Source organism: Coregonus lavaretus (assembly GCF_964263955.1).
Source record: "Coregonus lavaretus genome assembly, chromosome: 7".
NCBI lineage: Eukaryota > Metazoa > Chordata > Actinopteri > Salmoniformes > Salmonidae > Coregonus > Coregonus lavaretus.
This window is the reverse complement of record NC_139994.1, coordinates 33,067,242-33,090,530: the sequence shown is the minus strand read 5'-3', so window position 1 is coordinate 33,090,530 and position 23,289 is coordinate 33,067,242. Positions and strand designations below refer to the sequence as shown.

The window sequence follows — 23,289 nt, the reverse complement described above, 5'->3', positions numbered from 1 at the left end:
CTGTGGTATGCTGGGTATTTGGTGGCATCAATGAAGAGTGACGCAAAAAAAACATGCTGCCCATCAGATGACTTTCAAGGAGTACCTGGAGGTCCCACCCCAGCATCCAGTCCACACCTATACCCGCATCAGTCCTCCGCTCCTGTACGGGCTACTCCACCATCAGCTGGGCCTCAGTCCGTGGCCTTGACTCCTGTGCCCGGCTGGACCTCTGTCCGTGCCCTAGACACCCGTGCCCGGCTGGGCCTCTGTCCGTGCTCTCGACACCCATGCCCGGCACCTCCACACCTGTGCCCGGCTGGGCCTCTGTTCATGATCTCCATGATCTCCACACCTATGCTCAGCTGTCCCTCAGTCAGCGCCGTCCTCTGCTCCTTATGGGCTGGGCATTCTGATGGAGCCAGCGACCAGTTGCTCTCCATTTTCAGTTAATTATATATAATTGTAATTATTTGTGTTCAATTGTTTGTCCCCCTGTGGTGTTTATTTAACTGTATATACAGCATCATACTCAACAGTATTCTCCCCTTCCTCTTAATTCACTGAGCACAAAAGCCCTTAGCTGAATGGCGCAGTCGATAGAGCATGAGACTTCATCTCAGGGTCGTTGGTTCGAGCCCCACGATGCGTGCTACATTTTTTCGATCAAATACAGTTTAACTTTCCACTTACAAAGACTGATTTAAAAATTATAATATAGACCTAAACAAATCTAGTTGAACAAGGCCCAGTTTCCCAAAACCATCGTAGTTGTGATGAACTTAGCCTGAAGATTATTTTGGGAAACGGGCCCAGACTGGTACCCAGGCTAACAATATCACTTCAACAATGGGAATTCATCATTATACTTTGCTCCAAGACTTTGCTGTTTTCTTGCACTGATAATCAACACCTAACCTACCATGCCATGTCCTTATCATATCCCTCTCTCCATATTTCTATACTTTACAGTACCAGTCAAAAGTTTAGACACACCTACTCATTCAAGGGTTTTTCTTATATATTTATTCAAAGAGAACAAATCATAATTGTTATGCTGGGAAGTAGATGGTAGACGTTAATTCTTCCCTGTTCTCAATGTTTCTCCACTGAACAAAGAGACAGGATGCAGTTTATAGCCTCAAGCCTAGCATGTGGCTGACCAATTATAATTCCTTACAATAAAATTGGGCCACTGGCCAAACCCCCAAGTATCCTGTTTCAGGCTCAATGTATCTATTCTAAACAGATGTTGAACTGAAAAACAACTATTTTCATTGATTGTTAAATCCCTCTTGACCACTAGTCCTCTTGACCCCTAGTCCTATTGACCACTAGTCCTCTTGACCTCTAGTTCTCTTTGTTGTGTATATGTATCTTCAAATATTCTTACAATGTCTTCACTATTATTCTACAATGTAGAAAATAGTAAAAATAAAGAAAAACCCTTGAATGAGTAGGTGTTTCCAAACTTTTGACTGGTAGTGCACATACAGTGCATTCGGAAAGTATTCAGACCCCTTGACTTTTTCCACATTTTGTTACGTTACAGCCTTATTCTAAAATGGATTAAATTGTTTTTTCCCCCTCAACAATCTACACACAATACCCTTTACTCAGTACTTTGTTGAAGCACCTTTGGCAGCGATTACAGCCTCGAGTCTTCTTGGGTATAACGCTACAAGCTTGGCACACTTGTATTTGGGGGATTTCTCCCATTCTTCTCTTCAGATCCTCTCAAGCTCTGTCAGGTTGGATTGGGAGCGTCGCTGCACAGCTATTTTCAGGTCTCTCCAGAGATGTTCGTTTGGGTTCAAGTCCGGGCTCTGGCTGGGCCACTCAAGGACATTCAGAGACTTGTCCCGAAGCCACTCCTGCGTTGTCTTGGCTGTGTGCTTAGGGTCGTTGTCCTGTTGGAAGGTGAACCTTCGCCCCAGTCTGAGGTCCTGAGCACTCTGGTGCAGGTTATCAAGGATCTCTCTCTGTACTTAACGTAACAAAATGTGGAAAAAGGGAAGGGGTCTGAATACTTTCTGAATGTAGATTCTGTACCATGGTCTGGAGCCTTGCGGGACAGCTCTGTTCTCAAGTCTGTGGTTGTGGATCTGGGGCTTCTGGCTCTTTTTACTGTCCAGCATAGCGTATTGGCCTGGGCTACTGTCAAGCAGGCCTGCCGGTCTGTCCTGGGGGTACTGAACCGGGCCATGTACTGCTCCACCACTTCTCTGGCTCTCCAGGTAACACAGACACACACACTTATACAATCTTATGGTCTTAAAAAATTGGCAATTATGAGAGACAATTTTACATTTGAACACCTCTTTCGCTGTCTTACGTCACTGTCTTGTGTTGTCCCTGTTCTAGATATTGATGCATTACTGTCAGCCTGTGACGGAGGCTCCCTGTCTGTGGTCAGTACATAATGACCCATGGAATACCTGGTTCACCCTGCTCTGTTTCACCCTGCACTTCCTCTGCTGGTCCATCATCTGCAGTATACAGCTGATCTTTGACTATCCTGAACTACTGGGCATCAAACAGGTAAAGAAAACCCATGCAGATGTAATGTGTTTGCGATCAAATAAAATAAAATAAAATAGTATTTGTCACATGCGCTGAATAAAACAGGTGTAGACCTTACAGAGAAATGCTTACTTACAAGCTCTTAACCAACAATGCAGTTTAAAAAAAATAAGTGTTAAGTAAAAAATAGAAAAATAAGAAATATAGAAAAATAACAAATAATTAAAGAGCAGCAGTAAAATAACAGTAGCGAGGCTATATACAGGGGTCACAGGTTAGTCAAGGTAATTTAGGTAATATGTACATGTGGGTAGAGGTAAAGTGACTATGCATAGATAATAAACAGAGTAGCAGCAGCGTAAAAAGAGGGGGTGGGGACAATGCAAATAGTCTGGGTAGCCATTTGATTAGCTGTTCAGGAGTCTTATGGCTTGTGGGTAGAAGCTGTTAAGAAGCCTTTTGGACCTAGACTTGGCTCTCCAGTATTGCTTGCCGTGCGGTAGCAGAGAGAACAGTCTATGACTAGGTAATTATCAGAGGACCACTAGTTTGAGGCCAGTAAGGGGACAGGGACAGTGATACTGTTCACAATGACACTTTTACATTTAAATTTTATTTAACCTTTATTTAACTAGGCAAGTCATTTAAGAACAAATTCTTATTTACAATGACGGCCTACACCGGCCAAACCCGGACGACGCTGGGCCAATTGTGCGCCGCCCTATGGGACTCCCAATCACGGCCGGTTGTGATACAGCCTGGAAGCGAACCAGGGGGTCTGTAGTGACGCCTCAAGCACTGAGATGCAGTGTCTTAGACCGCTGCGCCACTCTGGAGCCCAAACCAACACTGGTTACATCAAATAATTTTCATACATCACATTTTACCCTTTCCCACGCTCTTGTAAAATTCAAAATACTACTGTATTAGGCCTACAATTTAATCATCTACATGAATTCTTTCTCTTTGATGGGGCCCGTGTAGCTCAGTTGGTAGAGCATAGCGCTTGCAACGCCAGGGTTGTGGGTTCGTTTCCCACGGGGGGCCAGTATGAAAATGTATGCACTCACTAACTGTAAGTCGCTCTGGATAAGAGCGTCTGCTAAATGACTAAAATGTAAATGTAATGCCAAAGCTGGAATTACCCTGATTAAATGATTCATTCGTCAGCAATAGAATGATTGAGAATATCCTTCTGATGAAATATAACTGTTTAATATCTGCTATAAGTCCTTTCTCCCGGTCTCCCGCCATCCTCTCTCTTCCATCTCTCTCAGGTTTATTATGAGTGCCTTGGTTTGAGAGACCCTCTGGCTCTCAAGTCCCCCCGGGCTCAGCGTCTCTTCGCCCACCTGCATCACCCCGTGTGTGTGGAGCTGGCTGTGGTTCCTCCCTGCCCTGCCCTTGGACAGGCTGCTGCTGGCGGGGAGTCTGTCGGCCTACCTGTCCCTGGCTCACTCCTTAGATACGCAGGACTGTGCCTACCTCAGTGTCCAGCTGCACAGCAAACTGCGTCTCTTCTCTCTGCCACAGGGGGGCGCGGCTCAGAACAATAACAACCACAAGCAAGAGTGAATTGAAGTCATAGATGTTAGAGGGAGTTGAAGTCATGGCTCGTCGGTCAAAGCCAATGGGGAAATCAATGTGGTTTTTGTCTAAACGTCGAAAATAAGTTATGTGGTAAACACAAGCTTAGGAGATCTTATATGGCCTCCTGTGGCTCAGTTGGTAGAGCATGGCGCTTGCAACGCCAGGGTTGTGGGTTCGATTCCCACGGGGGGCCAGTATGAAAAATGTATGCACTCACTAACTGTAAGTCGCTCTGGATAAGAGCGTCTGCTAAAATGTAAATATGTTTTGTACTATGAGATCATAGTATTTTCATCAGCTAATATCACTTTTTGTGAATTTTTGAAGCATTTATGTAATCAAAACAAGCATATAAAGCACATGAAGGCCAAATTCCAATTCCAAATTCTCCTCATTGAAAAGCATTGGAAGAGAGTTGGAATTTCATTGTACTCCCTGAATTGACTGGAATTTCAATGGAATTGACTCCAACCCTGATTATCTCATAAAACAAAATGTATAAGATCTCCTAGGCCTGTGTTAACCTGACCCTATTTTCGGCATTTATCCCAAAAAACCATTATTTCCCAATTAATTTCCCCCATAGGAATGGCTGAATGAACCAGAGGTAACTCATGTCCGGTTTTTAGGACTACAAGCTGGGGAGCTCTATTACTACACACACATGAATGGGATTGGATGGGAAGTTTGTGTGGCTGCATACAGCAATTGACAAAAGTAGACGCTGCAGTTGTTTGTTAACTTCACTTGGTAGGGGTAACACTGTGTTGATTTTAGAAAATGATCAGATTCAGAACATCTGTAAATATATCACCAAGCATTTAGGCATAGCTTTTAACATCAATGTATTTGTGAGTGTGATTACTTAGAATGTTTTTTATAAGGTATTCATTGTTTCATTATTTTATATTGGTCTAATTACAGTATTTTAGAAAAAAAAACGTTTGCTTATCATGGGTAATTTAAGATCTTATATAGGCGATACTACCTTGGAGCAAACTGCATGTGATGCCATATTTCAATTAGTTTGGTACCACAACAGAAGTTAATTGTTACACTGGAACAAATGATAAGCAACTACAACAACATGTCAACAACATGTCAATAAATGCAAGCAGTAATGCATTTGTTTCTATTGTCATTTTTGGTCATTTCTTTTTTTAGAGTTTTTTAGACTTATCATTGATGTAGCCTAGGCTATTCTCTTATGCATAATTCCTAAACTGTCTGATCTGGGCTAGCTACTGTAGGTGAGCCTGCAGACTAGGTTGCATAACATACTGATTGATTGTCCTGAGCATGTATCCTAGTGTAGGCCACTTGGACGTTATCCTTTACGATTAATTCCACCGGGGACGACGGGTTTAAGCTTTTCACATCACCACGGGTAACTCGCATCACCTCAGCATCAAGTTCTGGCTGCGGTGACCCCCTTCTCTCCTTTCCTCTCTCTCTTCCAATTAGCGGGACGGAGGGATGAGCTCTGGGTGACCGGCAGACGGGAGTCTTCTTTAAACGCCTTTTCTTAGGTCGGCCAATATGGTGTGTGCCACTAACTCCCCTGACAGAATTTAATGTAATTAGCGGATTACAGTTTTCGGACAGTACTGCAGCAGGGGAATAGTTACTACCAATGGAGGTGTTTTAAGTTTACATGCTGTGATTCACTGCGAGGTCATCGTTAAATAACGGAGCTATATAACATTATTAATCCTGACTTTTTGACATCGATTAATCAATTACATCCGAAAGCTTTAGATAGAGAACGATATTCGAGTTGGTGCCTCGAGCGCATTACGCAAGACCGGAGGCGCACAGTCGCCTTTCATTCAGAAGACGACAACTCTCAAACCGACACAGAGGGGGATATAAATCCTTACTGCGGAATACCAAGGATTTGGTAGGTTTGGAAAACGATTTTTGAACATCCTTTGAATGCAGGCTTAAAACAAGGAGTGCGAAATTGTGGGGAACGTTTAGAGTGCAAACGTATAGCAATGTGCAGAGGCATACTGTGCATGTTAATCTAAATGACAACACAAAACAATATGGATCAATTTCAGTGTCAACAGAAATTGTGTTTGAATTACATAATTTTGAATTAGTATAATTAGGATATTGAATTAAATATTTTTGAATTTGTAATGCACAAATTGAATAATTTAATTCATAAATTAAACTTGTAGGCATATTTCATGATTTGAAACTGAATTGAGTGAATATTGCGTTCAGTTTTCAAATTCAAATTAAATTAAAATGAATATTTATATATTCAGTTTCAATATGGTAGATATTGCATTCATTGTCTGTGTATCAAGTCTACAAACTATCATTTCAAGTTGATAAAAGTTTCATATATTCAACTTCTCAGATGCATCCATATTCAGTTTTCAAATTCAGTTCTCTAAATTCAGATTCAAAACCAGAGACAACATACTGGTACTTTGCCAGCCAGGAAAGGTAGAGGAGAACAGAGAATCAAACACTCACTGTGGTCAACAGAAGCTTCTGGCGGTTTCTGAAGCCAATGTGGCATGTTTAATTTATTTTCTTCCTATGAATTTGGCTCTAGCATTTTAACCCCATTCCTGAAAGCTAAGACTCTCTGGAACATGGATGTGCCTTCTGTTTCCCTCTATGATGATCACAGGCCATGTTAGAAGGGAGTGTCACAAAAAAATTAAAATTGGCCCACATAAGAATATAGTTGAATAGCCCTGTCATAGCCCTTCTAAGGACAGCCGTTCCATTCCCTATTTAATTCAACGATTCAATTTGTGCAAAATTATGGAATTCAAATACAATTTCTGTTGGCACTGAAATCGCTCCATAAAACTATCCGTCAATGGTATGTTAACTTTTTATGATTAGGGAAAGTAACCATCAGGGGAGGACGAAGCCTGTGTAAAATGTAATCCAGTAAATAGGCTACGTGGTTGAGTTACATAGCCTCTATACATGATGTCATAGAAATGTACAAAGTAGGCCAATTAGTAGGCTACATTTCAATAAATAAATAAATATTCGGATTTGAAAGCAAAGTGAGTCACAAGGAATATGCTATACAAATTAAAATCACAACATATGTTTATTATATTTTTAGGAACATCTTGCTGTGTCCTTTTTGACAGACCTGTTGCCAGAGCATCAAACGAGAGCAAGATTAGGAATCTTGCCAAAAGCAAAAGCTCTTCTCTGTTATGTCTGTCTCCTCTTTACCGGAATGGAAACAACTCCTGCTGGAGCGAAAGAGGAGGGAGGAGGAGGAGCGAGAGAAGGGAGAAAAAGAGGAGGAGGCCAAACTCGCCAGCATGCCTGCCTGGAAGCGAGGGATCATCCAGAGGAGGAGAATGAAACAGGAGAGTTTCGGGGACAAGGAGAGAGAGAGCCCCCTCCAAGTCAAGGAGGGCAGGTCCCCTTCTGATACTGTGAGTGACCCAGACAGCGCTACACTGGTGCAGCTGGAAGGTGAACCACCACTCAGCCCAGACATTGCAGGGCCGTTGGATGAAGAGGCTAAACCACAGAGTCAGGTGTTAAGAGAGACCATCACCCCTGTCCAACAAAACCCATTCATTCGCACACATGGCGGATGGAGAAGGGGAAGAGAAGCAGAGAGGGCTGGGGAGATGGGCCATGAGAAAGGGAATGAGCAGGAAATAGAAGTAGGGAGAGGGAGGGAAAAGGAGAAAGAAAGAGGCCACATCAAAGGTCATGACGGGGAGTCTGGGAGGGGAAGAGATACAGAATTAAAAATAGAGCGATACAGGGACAGGAGTGGGGGCAGAGAAAGGGATAGAAGTGCCGGGAGAGAGACGAGCCGGGATACTGTGAGAGACAGGGAAAGGGAATGCCCGAGAGGGAGAAAGGAGGAGGAGAGGGAGGAGGTAGATTCAGATACTCCAAGCCCCAAGTTCCCCCATCCACTAGTCCCAGGCCTTCGCACCATCAGAGCAGACAACATCATCATTATTGAACAGGACAGAAAGGGAAGTGATGAAAGGAGGGGTAGAAGGAGAGAGTGGCAGAGGGAGGTGATGGAAGAGGAGCAGGAAAAGAGAGATGTAAAGATGGACCTCAAGGAGTTTCTATCTGGTGGAGGGAGTGTCACGGAGATCCGAGCATCAGAAGTATTGATCATTAAACCCTTAGCTGGCACTGAGGACTGCAGAAGTGGAGGTCTAAAGGGGACAGGCAGGGAAGGAGATGGCGAAAGAAGGAGAGAAGCAAAGTGCAATAAAGATGGAAGAAAGGACTGTGAGAGGGGGCTGGAGAGAGAGGTGGCGTGGCAGATGATGAAAGATAAAGAGAGGGAGAACTTGAGGGAGAAATACCGACCACTGACACAAGCAGCTTCAGAAAAAGAGGATAGGAGATGTGGTGACACAGATGACAGTATCCACAATGAGAGAAGAGTTAGGGTGAGTGAGCTGCTGAGTAAATTTGGGGAACATACAAAGAAATTCAGGGAACATCCAAAGCCCCCGTCCCGGTCTAAAAGCTCAGATTGTTTCAGCCGGCCTGGCAGGGACAGAGAAAAGTTTGGTCTGGACGAGGACGATGATGGAGACTGGAGAGGGGAGGAGAAACATGCAGGATTCAGGGGTGTGCCCAAGCGGTCATTCAGCTTCTCTGACCAGGTGATATGCACCAAGGAGAATGGCATGCAGGATGAGGGGAACAATGATAGGAAGAAGGTGGAGAGGACATATTCAGACAGGAGGGTGGCACCTAGGGGAGATGTAGTGGAGGGGGAATGGTCAGAGAGGGGAGGCAAGCAGGGGGGCTGGACCCGGCTTTCAGATAAAGAGCGGGTGGGGAAGCATAGAGAGGGATGCATAAAAGCAGACAGGGAGGTAGAGGGGCAGCCTGAGAGACAGCCTGCTTTGGAAAGTAACACAGGGAAAGAGACTGACCATGGGGTCGAGATAGAATTAGAATATAGTAACAAGGGGACAGAGGAACTAACAAAGAATATGTATGGGGAGGCAGGGTTTACAATGGCCTCAGTTAAAAACACAGAGGCCTCATTTGCGCGAAGAGTGCCCATCAAACATGATGGGCGAGAGAGAGCAGTGGAAAGAGAGGTAAAGCGAATGAGAGAAGAAAGCGAGAGAGGGATGGAGAGGGCGAGGAGCACAGAGAGAGAGGTGGTGGGTGGAAGACAGGCAAAACCTCAAGTGAGGGAGAGATGGGGGTCAGACTTTAGAAGAGGATCAGACGCAAGGGACGTAAAGAGGATGTCAGAAGTAAGGGACTGCACAATTTCAGTTGAAACAACTCAACAAAACTGTGTGATCACCCTCTCTGTAGACAGAGCCAGTCCTCCTCAGTCTGTCGATAGCCATCACAGACATGTGTCAGCATTTACAGAGTGCTCAACCACCTTGCTCAACACTGTGGGGCATAGAGGAACAGATTGGCATGGTGGTCAAGGAGCGCCGGGGCCCCATTCAACCCAGTCAGCACTGTCACAGCACACAGGGGACCTTATCAATAAGATAGGGAGAGTCGGAGAGACAGCAAATGAACTTGACAATCACAAAGGGACCCAAACATTGACTCAGGATAGCAAAGGCGTGATGAGGGAGGACAGAGAGACTGTGAGAGGGAGCAAAGCTTATAGGGTGCCAGGTGAGGTAAGCAAGGAGAGCACACACCCACCTGGCGCACACGTGCACGGTCATGTTTACCCCGGAAAGTCAGTTCAGGAAGTAACCCCTAAGTCTCCTAAGTCTCCAAAGCATGTTGCCTCAGTTGAAATCCCTCCAACACCACTTGAGATACACATACCCAGGACAGTGTTCTACGGTGTGGGGGTGGCATTAGAGAAGAAAAGGCCAGGCCTCCAAAGCGAAGACAACCAGAGCTGCGAAGGAGAGGGAGGGAAAGGTGTTGAGAGGAGGGATAGTTGGAGGATCGGCAAGCCTTTGTCTCGCATCGAATCCCTGCGAGAGAAAATCCGCCAGAGAGAGAAGGAGAGGCTGAGGAACATGGAGGGAGCGGCAGCAACGGGGGATGATGGAGATACGACTGAGGGAATGAACAAGGCTGGGACTAGAAGGGTTAGAAGAGCTTCAAGTTCAGATAGGTGTGAGGAAGCAGAGAGGGGGAACGAAATGGAGCGAGAGAGACAGAGACAGGAAGGCTCTGCACCACAGACAACATCCACTCAGTTTGACGTCACACAGGAAGTGAGCGTGTCGAAAGCCGACCCTGAGCTTCCTGTTCCTCTCTCGTTCTTGCAATCTGTCAAAGGAGAGGAAGAAACCAGGGGGATCTCCATCGCAGCCTCCGAAGTAACCTCGTTCAGCTCTCACACGATCGAGAGAGAGGAAGATCCAACAAAACATGTAGTAGATGAGTTACGGTGTGACAGGGGTCAGCAGAGAAAACAGGACACCAGAGGCAGAGGAGGAGAAGAAGGCGAGGATAAACTCTCGGAGGAAGAGGACAGGCTGCTTTATCTGCCTCCTTCACACTCTCCCTCGCCCTCAGACTCTCTCTCCCCTGCTCTTGCTGAGATGAGCCGGATCTATAACTTGAAAACAGTGGGGTCCAGGACGACGATGTGCATGAGTGAGAGGACCGTGGATAGGCCTATACCATCACACACACCCAAGGTACAGTCACACATATCAGCAGAACAACAGGAGCCAAGCAGTCCAGAGAGATCAGTTGGGAGGCTGACACAGAAGCAGATGTGGGGTGGTGGTGGGGCATCTGGGAATAAGGCCTCTTCAAGTGATGAGAAGTCCAGACTTCAAACTGTACAGCATCAGGTGGAACAGCTTCAGTTGCGAGATCAACAGGAAGTACAGAGACTATCACACGACAACAACGCAGCACAGTCGTCTTTTAGTAAAAAAACGATTTTGAAAGATAAAGAGTCTAAAGCTCAGCAAAGCCCCAGGATATCACACAACCAGCCTAATAAGGAACCTCAGCAGATGCATCCGAGGCAGAAGGATCAGCAAACACCCCTAAGTCCCAGAAAAACTCAGTCTAATCCGCAACTGCACTCTGAAAGGCCTCCTCAACCCAATCAGCCCCGATCCATTACCATCAACTCCAGATCTCTCCTGACCCCCTCTCCTGAGAACTCATTACACCCAGACCAGGGAGTCCCACCCACCCCATCACCCTCCCCATCCCAGTCCCCCTCTGTCTCTCCCTCCTCATCCCCTTCTCTGACCCATCGCACCATCAGAAGCTCCTCTGGAGGCCAGCAGGTCAAGAGGGGCACCACCATCACCATCACCCCCAGGAAGCCTGTTGGAGGGGCAGCCGTGGAATCGGTTTCAGTATCCTCAGGACCCCCGGCCAAGATGTCTGCCCAGGCCCAGATGCCTGTCCTAACCGAGGTAGTAGAGAGAGGCAAGAAGAGGTACCCCACTACAGAGGAGATCGAAGTGATCGGCGGGTATCAGAACCTAGACAAGTCCTGCCTGGTCAAGACTCCCAAAGGGACTCCCAAAGGGGTGAGTGTAGTGGGGTGATATGCCTGTTGGCATATTGCAGCCTATGCACTGCGAATTGTATTGATAATGTATCACATCTTGTAGTGAGGATAATGGATCCCTTCCCCTAAGGTTGGGTTTAATAAAGACCCAATTGGTAAAACAAAACAAAAACACAAATCACAGAAAACTGCTTCAATAGACTATCAGTATGTTATGGGATAAGATCGATGATAGTGTTTTGAGTATTCACACTCGTACTGTGACTATCAGAAAACTTCAACTCTTCCCCGCCTGCCTCCATTTGAACCTTTTTATCACCTCCAGTCCCCAGAATGCCCGCCCATCGCTAGCATTAGAACATCCTGTTTGATTGCACTGAGTATGAACACATAAACTGAGCTAAGCCTGTTAAAGCCTTATCAAGCACGACATGATTCTCAGGTGTAAAGTAGCCTACTAGTAGCGTTGGCTGTGTGGTGTCGTTTATTAATAAACTAATTATAAACCCTTTATAAATCATTTGTTAGGGTAACCGTAATGTATAGCATTACCAGTCAATTACAAATGAGCCTTCATGTAACACTTGAGGCCAGGAGGAGTGGAGAGGAAACCACAATGACAGAGCCAGTCAGCCAGAGCCACCCCTCCTCCTCCCTATCTCTTTCTGTCTGTCTGACTGGAGTTTTTGCAGAGAGGAGCTATGTGGGTTGTGAATCAATCGTCACTTCTTTCTGTTTCATATAGAAAGACAAGTTATCCCACAATAGATTAATTGTTACCCCCCCCCCCCCCCCCCCCCCCCCCAGTTGGAGCCATAGCCTGTTAGAGGTTGCTTCCGAAATGGCACCCTATCCCCTACAAGGTGCACTACTTTTGAGCAGAGCCCTATGGGCCCTGGCCAAAAGTAGTGCACTACATAGGGGATAGGGTACCATTTCAGACACAGACAGTCTTTTGGAGTACTGTAATTAGGACACCTCCATAACAAAGTGGCTCATCAGAGCAGAACTAAAGACCAGGCTGGCAGTCTCCCCACACGAATGGAGTGTTAGAATGGGATGAGTCTGGTGTAGTCTGTTTATATAGTGAGGTAGACTAGAATATGCATATTTAGAGCAATTACGGTATACAGTATACACAGAGTATACAAAACATTAAGAACACCTGTTCTTTCCATGACATAGACTGACCAGGTGAATCCAGGTGAAAGCTATGATCCTTTATTGATATCACTTGTTAAATCCACTTCAAATCAGTGTAAATGAAGGGTAGGAGACAGGTTAAAGAAGGATTTTTAAGCCTTGAGACAATTGAGACATGGATTGTGTATGTGTGCCATTTAGGGAATGGGAAAGACAACATAGTTAAGTGCCTTTGAACAGGGTATGGTAGTAAGTGCTGGGCGCACCGGTTTGTGTCAAGAACTGCAACACTGCTGGGTTTTTCACGCCCAAAGGACTTCCAGCCAACTTGACACAACTGCATTGTATTCAATATGGGCCTCTGTAGCTCAATTGGTAGAGCATGGCGCTTGTAACGCCAGGGTAGTGGGTTCGATCCCCGGGATCACCCATACGTAAAAATGTATGCACACATGACTGTAAGTCGCTTTGGATAAAAGCGTCTGCTAAATGGCATATTATTATCCCTGTGGAATGCTTTCGACACCTTGTAGAGTCCATGCCCCGACAAATGAAGGCTGTTCTGAGGGCAAAAGGGGTGGTTCCTAATGTTTGGTATAGTCAGTGTATATCTATTGTTAAATACATAAACCTTTATGGTTAATGTACTGTACTTTACTCAGACAGCATTACTTTTAATATAAAGCACTTTGCTATTGTATAGGCATTTAGCCTATCAGCATATTTGTTCCTCTTGTTTTCTTTCCACTCCCGAGTGGCGCAGTGGTCTAAGGCACTGCATCGCTGTGCCACTAGAGATCCTGGTTCAAATCCAGGCTCTGTCGCAGCCGGCCACGACCGGGAGACCCATGGGGCGGCGCACAATGGCCGGAGTGCAAAAGTATAATGTATGCACTCACTAACTGTAAGTTGCTCTGGATAAGAGCGTCTGCTAAATGACAAAAATGTAAATGTCCATGATGCTACACAGGTCACACCATTGCATTGCAGGTTACTTCCTCTGACAGATCCTGTCTTTCATTGAGTCTGCCCTTGTTGCCTTTCCAACAAGTCTTCCTTTGTATTTTCCTGTTTCTGCTAAGTTTGTTTTGCTGCATTGGATTTTTGGCAAACACTTTTGACCACGTTGACCTCTTGGCATATGACAGCAACATTTGCCAATGTCATCCTTCCAAGTCTTATCCAGACTTGGAAATCTAGGCTAAGAAATTAATGATAGACCTGTTAATTTAGCCATGGCACTATAGTTGAGGAAGCTCTCGCCATGTTTATTGTATAGTTTTCACAACATTGACTATTGATACTGTCCTACTGTAACCTCATTTCCAATTTATAATTTTGCAAATGGGGTCATCAGGCCCAAATTTGGTGCGACTGAGGAGGAACAGTCTCTCATTTGTCAGTGAAACAAGAGGGTGGGATTAAAGAGAAGTGGAATGAGGAGACACTCAACAACCTTGTCACTCCCTAGCTGAGACACTGCATGTTCGAGTCCCAAATGGCATCCTATTCCCTACTTAGTGACCAGAGCCATATGGGCCCTGGTCAAAAGTAGTGCACTATACAGAGAAAAGGGTGACATTTTGGACGCATCACTGGATATAGTAATACTAAATGCTGCAGTAGCTGTTTTCAAAGTACACTGAACAAAAATATAAACGCAACATGTAAAGTGTTGGTCCCACGTTTCATGAGCTGAAATGAAAGATCCAAGACACTTTCCATACGCACAAAAAGCATATTTCTCTAAAATGTTGTGCACAAATTTGTTTACATCCCTGTTAGTGGGCAATGATCCTTTGCCAAGATAATCCATCCACCTGACGAATGTAGCATATCAACAAGCTGATTAAACAGCATGATCACTACACAGGTTCACCTTGTGCTGGGGACAATAAAAGGCCACTCTAAAATGTGCAGTTGTCACTCAACACAATGCCATAGATGTCTCAAGCTTTGAGGAAGCGTGCCATTGGCATGCTGACTGCAGGAATGTCCATCAATCAATCAATCAATTTTTATTTATAAAGGCCTTTTTACATCAGCAGATGTCACAAAGTGCTATACAGAAACCCAGCCTAAAACCCCAAACAGCAAGCAATGCAGATGTAGAAGCAGAGCTGTTGCCAGAGAATTTAATGTTAATTTCTCTACCATAAGCCTCTTCCAACGTCATTTTAGAGAATTTGGCAGGACATACAACCGGAATCACAACCGCAGACCACGTGTATGGCGTTGTGTTGGCGAGCAGTTTGCATATGTCCAACGTTGTGAACAGAGTGCCCCATGGTGGCTGTGCGTTATGGTATGGGCAGGCATAAACTACAGACAACGAACACAATTGCAATTTATCGACTGCAATTTGAGTGCACAAATATACCATGAGGAGATCCTGAGGCCCATGGTGAGGCCCATTTTTTTAAAGGAATCTGTGACCAACAGATTCATATCTGTATTCCCAGTCATGTGAAATCTATAGATTAGGGCCTAATTTATTTATTTCAATTGACTGATTTCCTCATATGAACTGTAACTTAGTAAAATCAATTAAATTGTTGCATGTTGCATTTATATTTTTGTTCAGTATATTTCTACCGTTTTGTTTCATAGCTGGTAAATTAATCACACAAAGTCAAAGAACAACGAATCCTATATAGCCTATTCCATCTCGCGCTGCAGCACTGCCTGGCTGAGTGAAATATTCATTTTTAGAAGCGCTGCGCACAGGCATAAAAGTTGGTCTAATTTACTTGAAACTGAAGTGCGACTTTGTCCTTGTTTCTTGGCTATTTACATTGTTTTGTTCACAAGCTAGGTTGTTTTTCTATGTTTGAGTTTCAACTGCTACGGAAGACAATACAACACGAGAACAAACATGACTCGAGTCGTGTTACCACGATAACCTCTTGCCCTTGAAGGGGCAGGTGAACATTTTTGTCTCATCTGTGATATTTTGGTTAAAAGAATCAGGTCACAAAATAATTAATTAAACAATATACCACATTACTTCTTACTAGTAATACATTTGTTTTAGAAACATAACTAAGCATGCTCATCTGTTTATTTGTATTTTTTTGGTGTAATTTTAGCAGGGAAAAAATATTTTGTTTGGTAAAAAATCTGAGTGGCTGGTAGATTTTTTAATCTACCTGCCACAGTGGCTGGTGGACCAAAACAATTTTTTTTGCCCTGGACCAAATATTTAGCAAGAGGTCATAATTTCATGGAGTCAGTGAAGGAAGAATCAACATGGAAAAAGTGTTAAGCAAATTCAAAAAAACTGATTTTCACAAAGTCAAATGAATTTATGTTCTAAGTTTCATGATGCTTGTATCTAAACCAAAATTGATAGTTTTAAGATTGTTTTATACGTCAGTTGGGGTCTCTATAAGCTACAAAATGAGGTCCTAAACCTAGCATGAAAGTGCATCCTAGCTGGGTGGGCTAATATACAGTAGTCAAAATGCTTGCCTTGGGATAGGTTGAGCCAGTGGCCACCATACCCCATACAAATGATGATTACATTTTGTCCGTTTTTTGCATTGTATGCATATGAACTCAATATGTTTATTGTGACAGAGCAGACATCATCATGCCCCATGTATACAAACGTAAAACAAGCAGGGGTCCAATTTGTAAGTCGCTCTGGATAAGAGCGTCTGCTAAATGATGTAAATGTAAATGTGTAGCACCCCTTGAGGTTCTTGAGAGAGCAGCAAAGGAAGTGAGAGAAGGGAAGAAGTCCATTCGAGCAGCAGCAAGGGAAGAAAAATTAGACTGAATGACACTGAAGAGGTACATTGTCCCAGACAACTGGTCAAGAAATGGAAGGGTAAGTGATATTGAACAGAAAGATCTATATCTGATATACAATATACCACACCCCAATTCCATGAATTAAACTTTGACCTACCAGCACCATCACCCACTTACCCCAAGGCTGCTCAACTTACCCTGACTCAGGCTCAATTTACCCCATAAATTGTGCCAAGAGACCACTTTCTTTGGACAAGCTATGTTTTCAAAACTGTTATGTTTACATGAATCCTGATTATTTCCAGGGATACACAACATCCTGAAATATATGTAGATATATTTTTTTATAAAGATTATTATATTTCCCTTGATGTAGTGATGCTGAATGCAAAAAATGGCTCAACATACCCCACTCTCCCCTAAAGACATTTTGGTTTTGAATGAATATATGATGCAGTGTTGTTTATTAAACGACTATGATGTAGGACAAGGGTATTCAACTCTTACCCTATGAGGTCCGGAGCCTGTTGGTTTTTTGTTCTACCTGATAATTAATTGCACACACCTGGTGTCACTGGTATAAATCAGTCCCTGATTAGAGGGGAACAATGAAAACATGAAGTGGAACTGGCTTCGAGGTCCAGAGTTGAGTTTGAGTGATGTAGGATGTGGATTATGACATAGTATCATTCTCTGTTTTATGCACACAATAGGTCAATAAGGGAATTTTTGTCCATTCTTTTGCAGGACTATAAACGAGAATAGGAAGATTATGTGCCTCGTCAAGACTACATTTCATGATAATCAGTGCTGCAACTGAATGGACAGATACTCCGACCGATCTTCCAAATACATCCAAACCTAATTGGATGCATTATTCACCTAAATTAATCTCACCCACTCAGTCTACACTAATTGAGTAATGAGAAAACCCCCAAGAATCGTTTGCTTTGTGTCAGTTCGGGACCAAATCGTGTAATGTACTCCTAGCCGTTAAGCACAGCTCTCCTTTACTATAGTTGTCCTGCTGTAACCCTTTCGTATCCTATTGGTGCTTCCTGGCCACCTGTTGCTCACGTTGCTGAGACTGTTGGACATCAGCTCCACCGAGCAGCTGCATCATCTCACAGAGGGGGGTGATTTACGCTCTCCTCGTCATCCTTGTTCAGATCTTCTGTCTCCCCCCTCCTCAATCCCTAGGCTCCGTTGTCATACAGTATCTCTTCCTCTCAAACTAGACCAAGGTACCATTCTCATACAGTGGCTGCCCCACATCCTGTGTAAGACATTTTTACGAGTATTTGTAAAGGTTCCGATGTGACTGTGGTGATTAGCGATTGACACAGTGCACCTCCTTTCTTCCTCTCTCTCTCTCTCTCTCTGGTTCTCTCTCTCCTCCATGTTCTCCCCTGCTGTGTTAGCCTGGGTTAATCAGTTCAGTCAGGGATTAACCTCCTGGGCCTGAGCTTGATTCGTCCAACCTCTCTCACACTAGGTTATTATCAGGAGTGTGTGGTCAGTCAGTCTGTGGTGAATATAAATTGTACAACAGTAGATGTACTACACTGACCTGTAATATAATGTACTATAACGACTTTTAATATAATGTACGACACAGACTTCCCTGGGGCCAGGTTTTCCTACTATTGGGTGCAGGCAGAAATGTTGTTTACACCAAAATCAAATCTGTGCTAAGTAAACTAACTGTAGGTTACACACATTTTTGTCAGGAAGGGTCTGACTCAGTACAACCTAATCATGCCGTTTTAATGGGTGCCTCCCTTTCATACGAAATAAGGGCAACACTGGGAAAGTACAGGTTATTTTTAGTTATTAATTGTTCTTGAAACATGTCCATCCTGATTAAGTAACACTGCAATGTGGTCAGGCTGTCTGTAAGGGTGTGCCTCTATTGGGTGCGCTGTACTAAGCCTCTCTCCTGTGTCGGTCTTTTTCCACCCCCTCCAGGTGAAGGTGTGCTTCGACGAGACCCAGCTGGAGCAGGTGTGTGAATACCCATCAGAGACCTCCATGCTGGCCTTTACCCCCTACCCCATACCTGGTCAGGAGAAAGGGAAGGAGGACGAGGTGCAGGAGGAAGAGGAGGAGGAGCGAGGAGTGTTTGGGTCTGGGAGCAGCAGGAACGTGGGAGCAGCGGCTGGCCTGAGGGAGCTGAGAGTAGGTCAGTATATGTCACTCCCTTCCAACTAGCTGAATACCTGCATACACAGGGTGTATTCATTAGTGCAATCCGTGGCAAAAACATTCTACAATGGAAAACGTTTTGCAAAAAACCAAGCGTTTCTTATTGGACAAGTTCAGGTTAGTCCCTCTCTGTTTTCGTCCATTTGCATCCGTTTGGTTCCTAGTGAATACACCCCTCAGTTAGTCATGAAATGTGGTTGTCCAATCCATACCTGTGTCTGAATTGTGTCTCATAACTCTTCTTTCTCTCTCTATTTTACAGATGAGTCTTGCCATCGGTAGACGTCAGCTCGCCAAATTGCACAAGTGATGTGTTTAATATTTGATTTTATATAGCAATATGATTTTTGTTTTCCTGTATTTTGTTTCTTTAAAATTATAGAATTAATGTTGGTAATCTTTTTTGATGTTCAATGTTTTATTTTAAATAGGGTCAAGGACTTTTGGTTTAGAATAAAAAATAATGGTTTTATGGAGTTTATGAGTTGAATGGTGGCGCCTGTAGCGGAGCATGACTGGCATTTTTTATGTATTTTTACTTCTCGATTTCAAGGTAAAAGTGAACAATAAACTTTGCAACAGCACTGTAACGATTCAGGCTGCATTCCCTCTAGTGCACTACTTTTGACCAGAGTGCTATGGGCCCTGGTCAAAAGTAGTGCACTCTAAAGGGATTAGGATGTCATTTTGGACACCTCCTCAGTGATGCTTATATTATCTGGTCTCTGTGCCTGCTGGATTTTCTCATACAGATTATATAAATATCAGGTCATCTACAACTCCAAGATTTATTTTGAATCTTGTGAACATCCCTCAAGTGCCTTCAGAAAGTATTCATACACCTTGACTTATTCCACATTTTGTTGTGCTAAAGCCTGAATTCAAAATTGATTAAACAGATTGTATTTCTCACCCATCTACACACAATACCCCATAATAACAAAGTGAAAACATTTTTTAAATATTATTTTAAATCTCATTTACATAAGTATTCACACCCCTGAGTCAATACATCCAGCTCTGTCAAGTTGGTTGTTAATCATTGCTAGAAAGCCATTTTCAAGTCCTGCCATAGATTTAACCCTATTTAAGTCAAAACTGTAACTCGGCCACTCAGGAACATTCACTGTCATCTTGGTAAGCAACTCCAGTGTATATTTGGCCTTGTGTTTTAGGTTATTGATTTAGAGGGGTTGGGTACAACTGACTAGGTATCCCCTTTCCCTTATTGTCCTGCTGAAAGGTTAATTTGTCTCCCAGTGTCTGTTGGAAAGCAGAATGAACCAGATTTTCCTGATTTTGCCTGTGCTTAGCTCTATTCTGTTTATTTTTATCCTAAAAAAAACTCCTTAGTCCTTGCCAATGACAAGCATACCCATAACATGATGCCACCACCACCATGCTTGAAAATATGAAGAGTGGTACTCAGTGATGTGTTGTGCCTTATTGCAAACAGGATGTTTTGGGATATCTTTATTCTCTATAGGCTTCCTTCTTTTCACTCTGTCATTTAGGTTAGCATTGTGGAGTAACTACAATGTTGTTGATCCATCCTCAGTTTTATCCTATCACAGACATTCAACTCTGTAACTGTTTTAAAGTCACCATTGGTCTCATGGTGAAATTCTTGAGAGGTTTCCTTTCTCTCCGGAAGGAAGGACGCCTGAGTTAGGAAGGACACCTGTATCTTTGTAGTGACTGGGTGTATTGATACACCATCCAAAGTGTAAATAATAATTTCACCATGCTCAAAGGGATATTCAATGTCAGCTTTTTTTATTTTTACCGATCTACCAATAGGTGCTCTTCTTTGGGAGGCATTGGAAAAGCTCCCTGTTCTTTGTGGTTGAATCTGAGTTTGAAATTCACTGCTCGACTGAGTGTTCTTACAGATAATTGTATGTGTGGGGTACAGAGAAGAGGTAGTCATTCAAAAATCATGTTAAACACTATTATTGCACACAGAGTGAGTACATGTGACTTGTTAAGCACATTTTTACTCCTGAACTTATTTAGGCTTGTCATAACAAAGGGGTTGAATACGTATTGACTCAAGACATTTCAGCTTTTCATTTTTAATTAAATTGTAAAAATGTCTACAAACATATTCCAATTTGACATTATGGGGTATTTTGTATAAGCCAGTGACACAATATCTCAATTTAATCTATTTTAAATTCAGGTTGTAACACAACAAAATGTGGAAAAAGTCAATGGGTGTGAATACTTTCTGAAGGCACAGTAGTTTCTGGCAAACCATGGCTATATGTAACATCATGACAATTCACTTTTGTTAAATTACTGTTTCTGTTTGAACCACAAATGGATTTAAGCTAGCCTTATTGCATATTATTGAAAACCCTGACGATACATTATGGAATGATCACCAATACAAGTTTTTATTTTTGCCCACTAGTGGAATTAATGTGGTAGGATGAAAAAGAGTAGTCTATGTACTGTATCTATAGTACTTTGACTGCATAGTTTATAATGTAAAAGGTATTATGTTTGTGTCTCTGGTGTTATTATGTGAGACTACAGCACATGGGTAATGTGGGTAAAAAAAAAAAAAATGTATCCATAGAATGGTCCTTTGGAGTATGGATTGTTGACATATATTTGACATTTGTATATAAAAGCATAATTGATCAACGTTGGCATGTTTATGACATTTTGGCCTTACCCAGGTCTCCTTTAAGACTCCATAATGTTTTATCTGTAGGTGCTACAAAGAGAACATTGGTGTCATATGAAGCTTTACAGCTTGCTTTGTAATATGAGTAGTATTGTTTCCAATAACAATATTTTTGAATATTTAAGAAAATATACAAAATTAGATTTAGCTAAATGTTTAATATACTCTATGAACATATCAAAGTTCCAGAGTGGGATCTCTGCTACTTTTAGAGTTATGATCCAATTTGTAAGCATTAACAACTGAGTGAATGTGAAGATTTATTCAAAATGGTCCCCCTCTGCTGGTGATTTGCAGGATGTACAATATATTAAATAATTTGCTAAATTAAAATTGTATATTTCAATATTCATAAATTAATGTAAGAAAATTGTTATTGAAATCAAAATGCAACTCATGTTTCAGAGCAAGCGGTAAAGTTTAATATTACACCCATTTTTGCTTTATGCCACCTACATATGAAACATTATGGAGTCTTAAAGGAGGCCTGGGTAAGTCCAAAATGTAATAAATATGCCAACTTTGATTAATTACTTCTCAGTTATGCTTTTAGATACAAATGTCAAACATATGTCAACAACACTTCCTCCAAAGGACCATTCTATGGATTAAATGTTGTGAAAATCCCCAAAATCATGGTATATTTTTGTCCTAGTTTCATGAGGTATCACCCACATCCCAAATAAGGGCACAAATGTTATCATGGCTCCATGGGATGCTGTAATCCCAACTGTAGGTGCTATTTTTTATGTGAAAGAATCTATATGAAGAATATCATATATATGAAATATCTGATTTATGCTCCCAATTTTGATACTTTGTTTTACTCTTTCTGTTTTCTATTGTGGTTGAAGAAGCTGGCTTCATGAGAGAAAAACATCTAATAAATTATTTGAAATTAAAAGTGTCATGATGGGTTGTGTAGATCTTACTATTTATACATTTATGTTTCAATGATATTTAGTGAGTATGAGATATTATTATATGTCATGGTGTGACACCTTGTGGACAAACCTGGCTGCACTGCTGCAATAATTTTCAGTTACAGAGCAGAGGTTAAAGTGTTGCTGTCCAGACCAATTATGTATATAAACCCATGATTACTGATGCTATGTATTGGCCAATGAGAGGCTTTGAAGTCATCAGTCAGTCATATAGAGCCCCATAGTGTAGGTGTCATAATACCCATAAAACCTAGCAGTCAAACAGGGAAATAGTTTTTCCACCATTAATCTTTCCCATAGGGAATTTTAGAAACCCTTAAAATAAGGGCTGTGTTTCGTGTAGGCTTACCCTGGCGTGACATTTTGATAACCATGCAAATCTCTCTCAGTCAAGGTGACTTTTATCAATATATTCGGCTCTATTTACTCTCAGATTTGAAAATGCTTAGCATTTAGCATCAAAGTAGACATCATGCAAGACTACAAATCCCTGCAAGCTCCTGCATGTAATCTCTAGCTGACACCTTTGCTAATAGGTATTGTGTCAATTTAAAACTTGCACAAGACAATTCACAGAATTGTCAATTTAAAGAAATGTTGCCAGTTTATTCATTCATTTAGCTAACATTAGTTAATCCAGAGATTCTTACCTTTGCCTCGATTCGGCAGTCTCGTTCAGTTCACCATGACATTTGTAGTTCTTTATGATAGCCACATTAGCAGTTAGCATTTCATTTTGGGGGGGTAAATACAGGCAAATATATTGATAAGTCACCTTGTCCTAGAGATTTACACAGTTATCAAAACGTCACGCCAGGGTAAACTTACTATTAATGTTAAATCATAGTTTTCACCCCATCCAGCTGGGGGCGGCAATACACCGTAGTTGGATGTAGTCTGCCCTAAAACCCCACCGAAGAAGAAGAAGAAGAAGAAGTGAGACGTGAGGAGCTCCAAAGATATTGTAAGTAAACCAAGATAGACCACTACCT

At 42.6% G+C, this 23,289-nt stretch overlaps 1 protein-coding gene and 1 pseudogene across 2 annotated transcripts; both read left to right on the top strand.

Annotated features, from left to right (window-relative positions):
- The first annotated feature begins 67 nt into the window (after nucleotides 1-67).
- LOC311132502 (nurim-like) lies at nucleotides 68-4,077 on the top strand (annotated as a pseudogene). The gene is made up of 5 exons: nucleotides 68-144; nucleotides 227-354; nucleotides 2,023-2,216; nucleotides 2,344-2,520; nucleotides 3,780-4,077. The product of its transcript is annotated as a nurim-like (transcript).
- A 3,215-nt stretch (nucleotides 4,078-7,292) lies between these two features.
- LOC311132175 (uncharacterized protein) lies at nucleotides 7,293-19,200 on the top strand (the record flags this gene model as incomplete). The annotated part of the gene is made up of 3 exons (XM_084165394.1): nucleotides 7,293-11,573; nucleotides 18,422-18,635; nucleotides 18,921-19,200. 3 exons carry the CDS (start codon nucleotides 7,293-7,295, stop codon nucleotides 18,938-18,940), a joined length of 4,515 nt encoding a protein of 1,504 aa, XP_084021520.1. The 3' UTR covers nucleotides 18,941-19,200.
- Nucleotides 19,201-23,289: the final 4,089 nt, after the last annotated feature.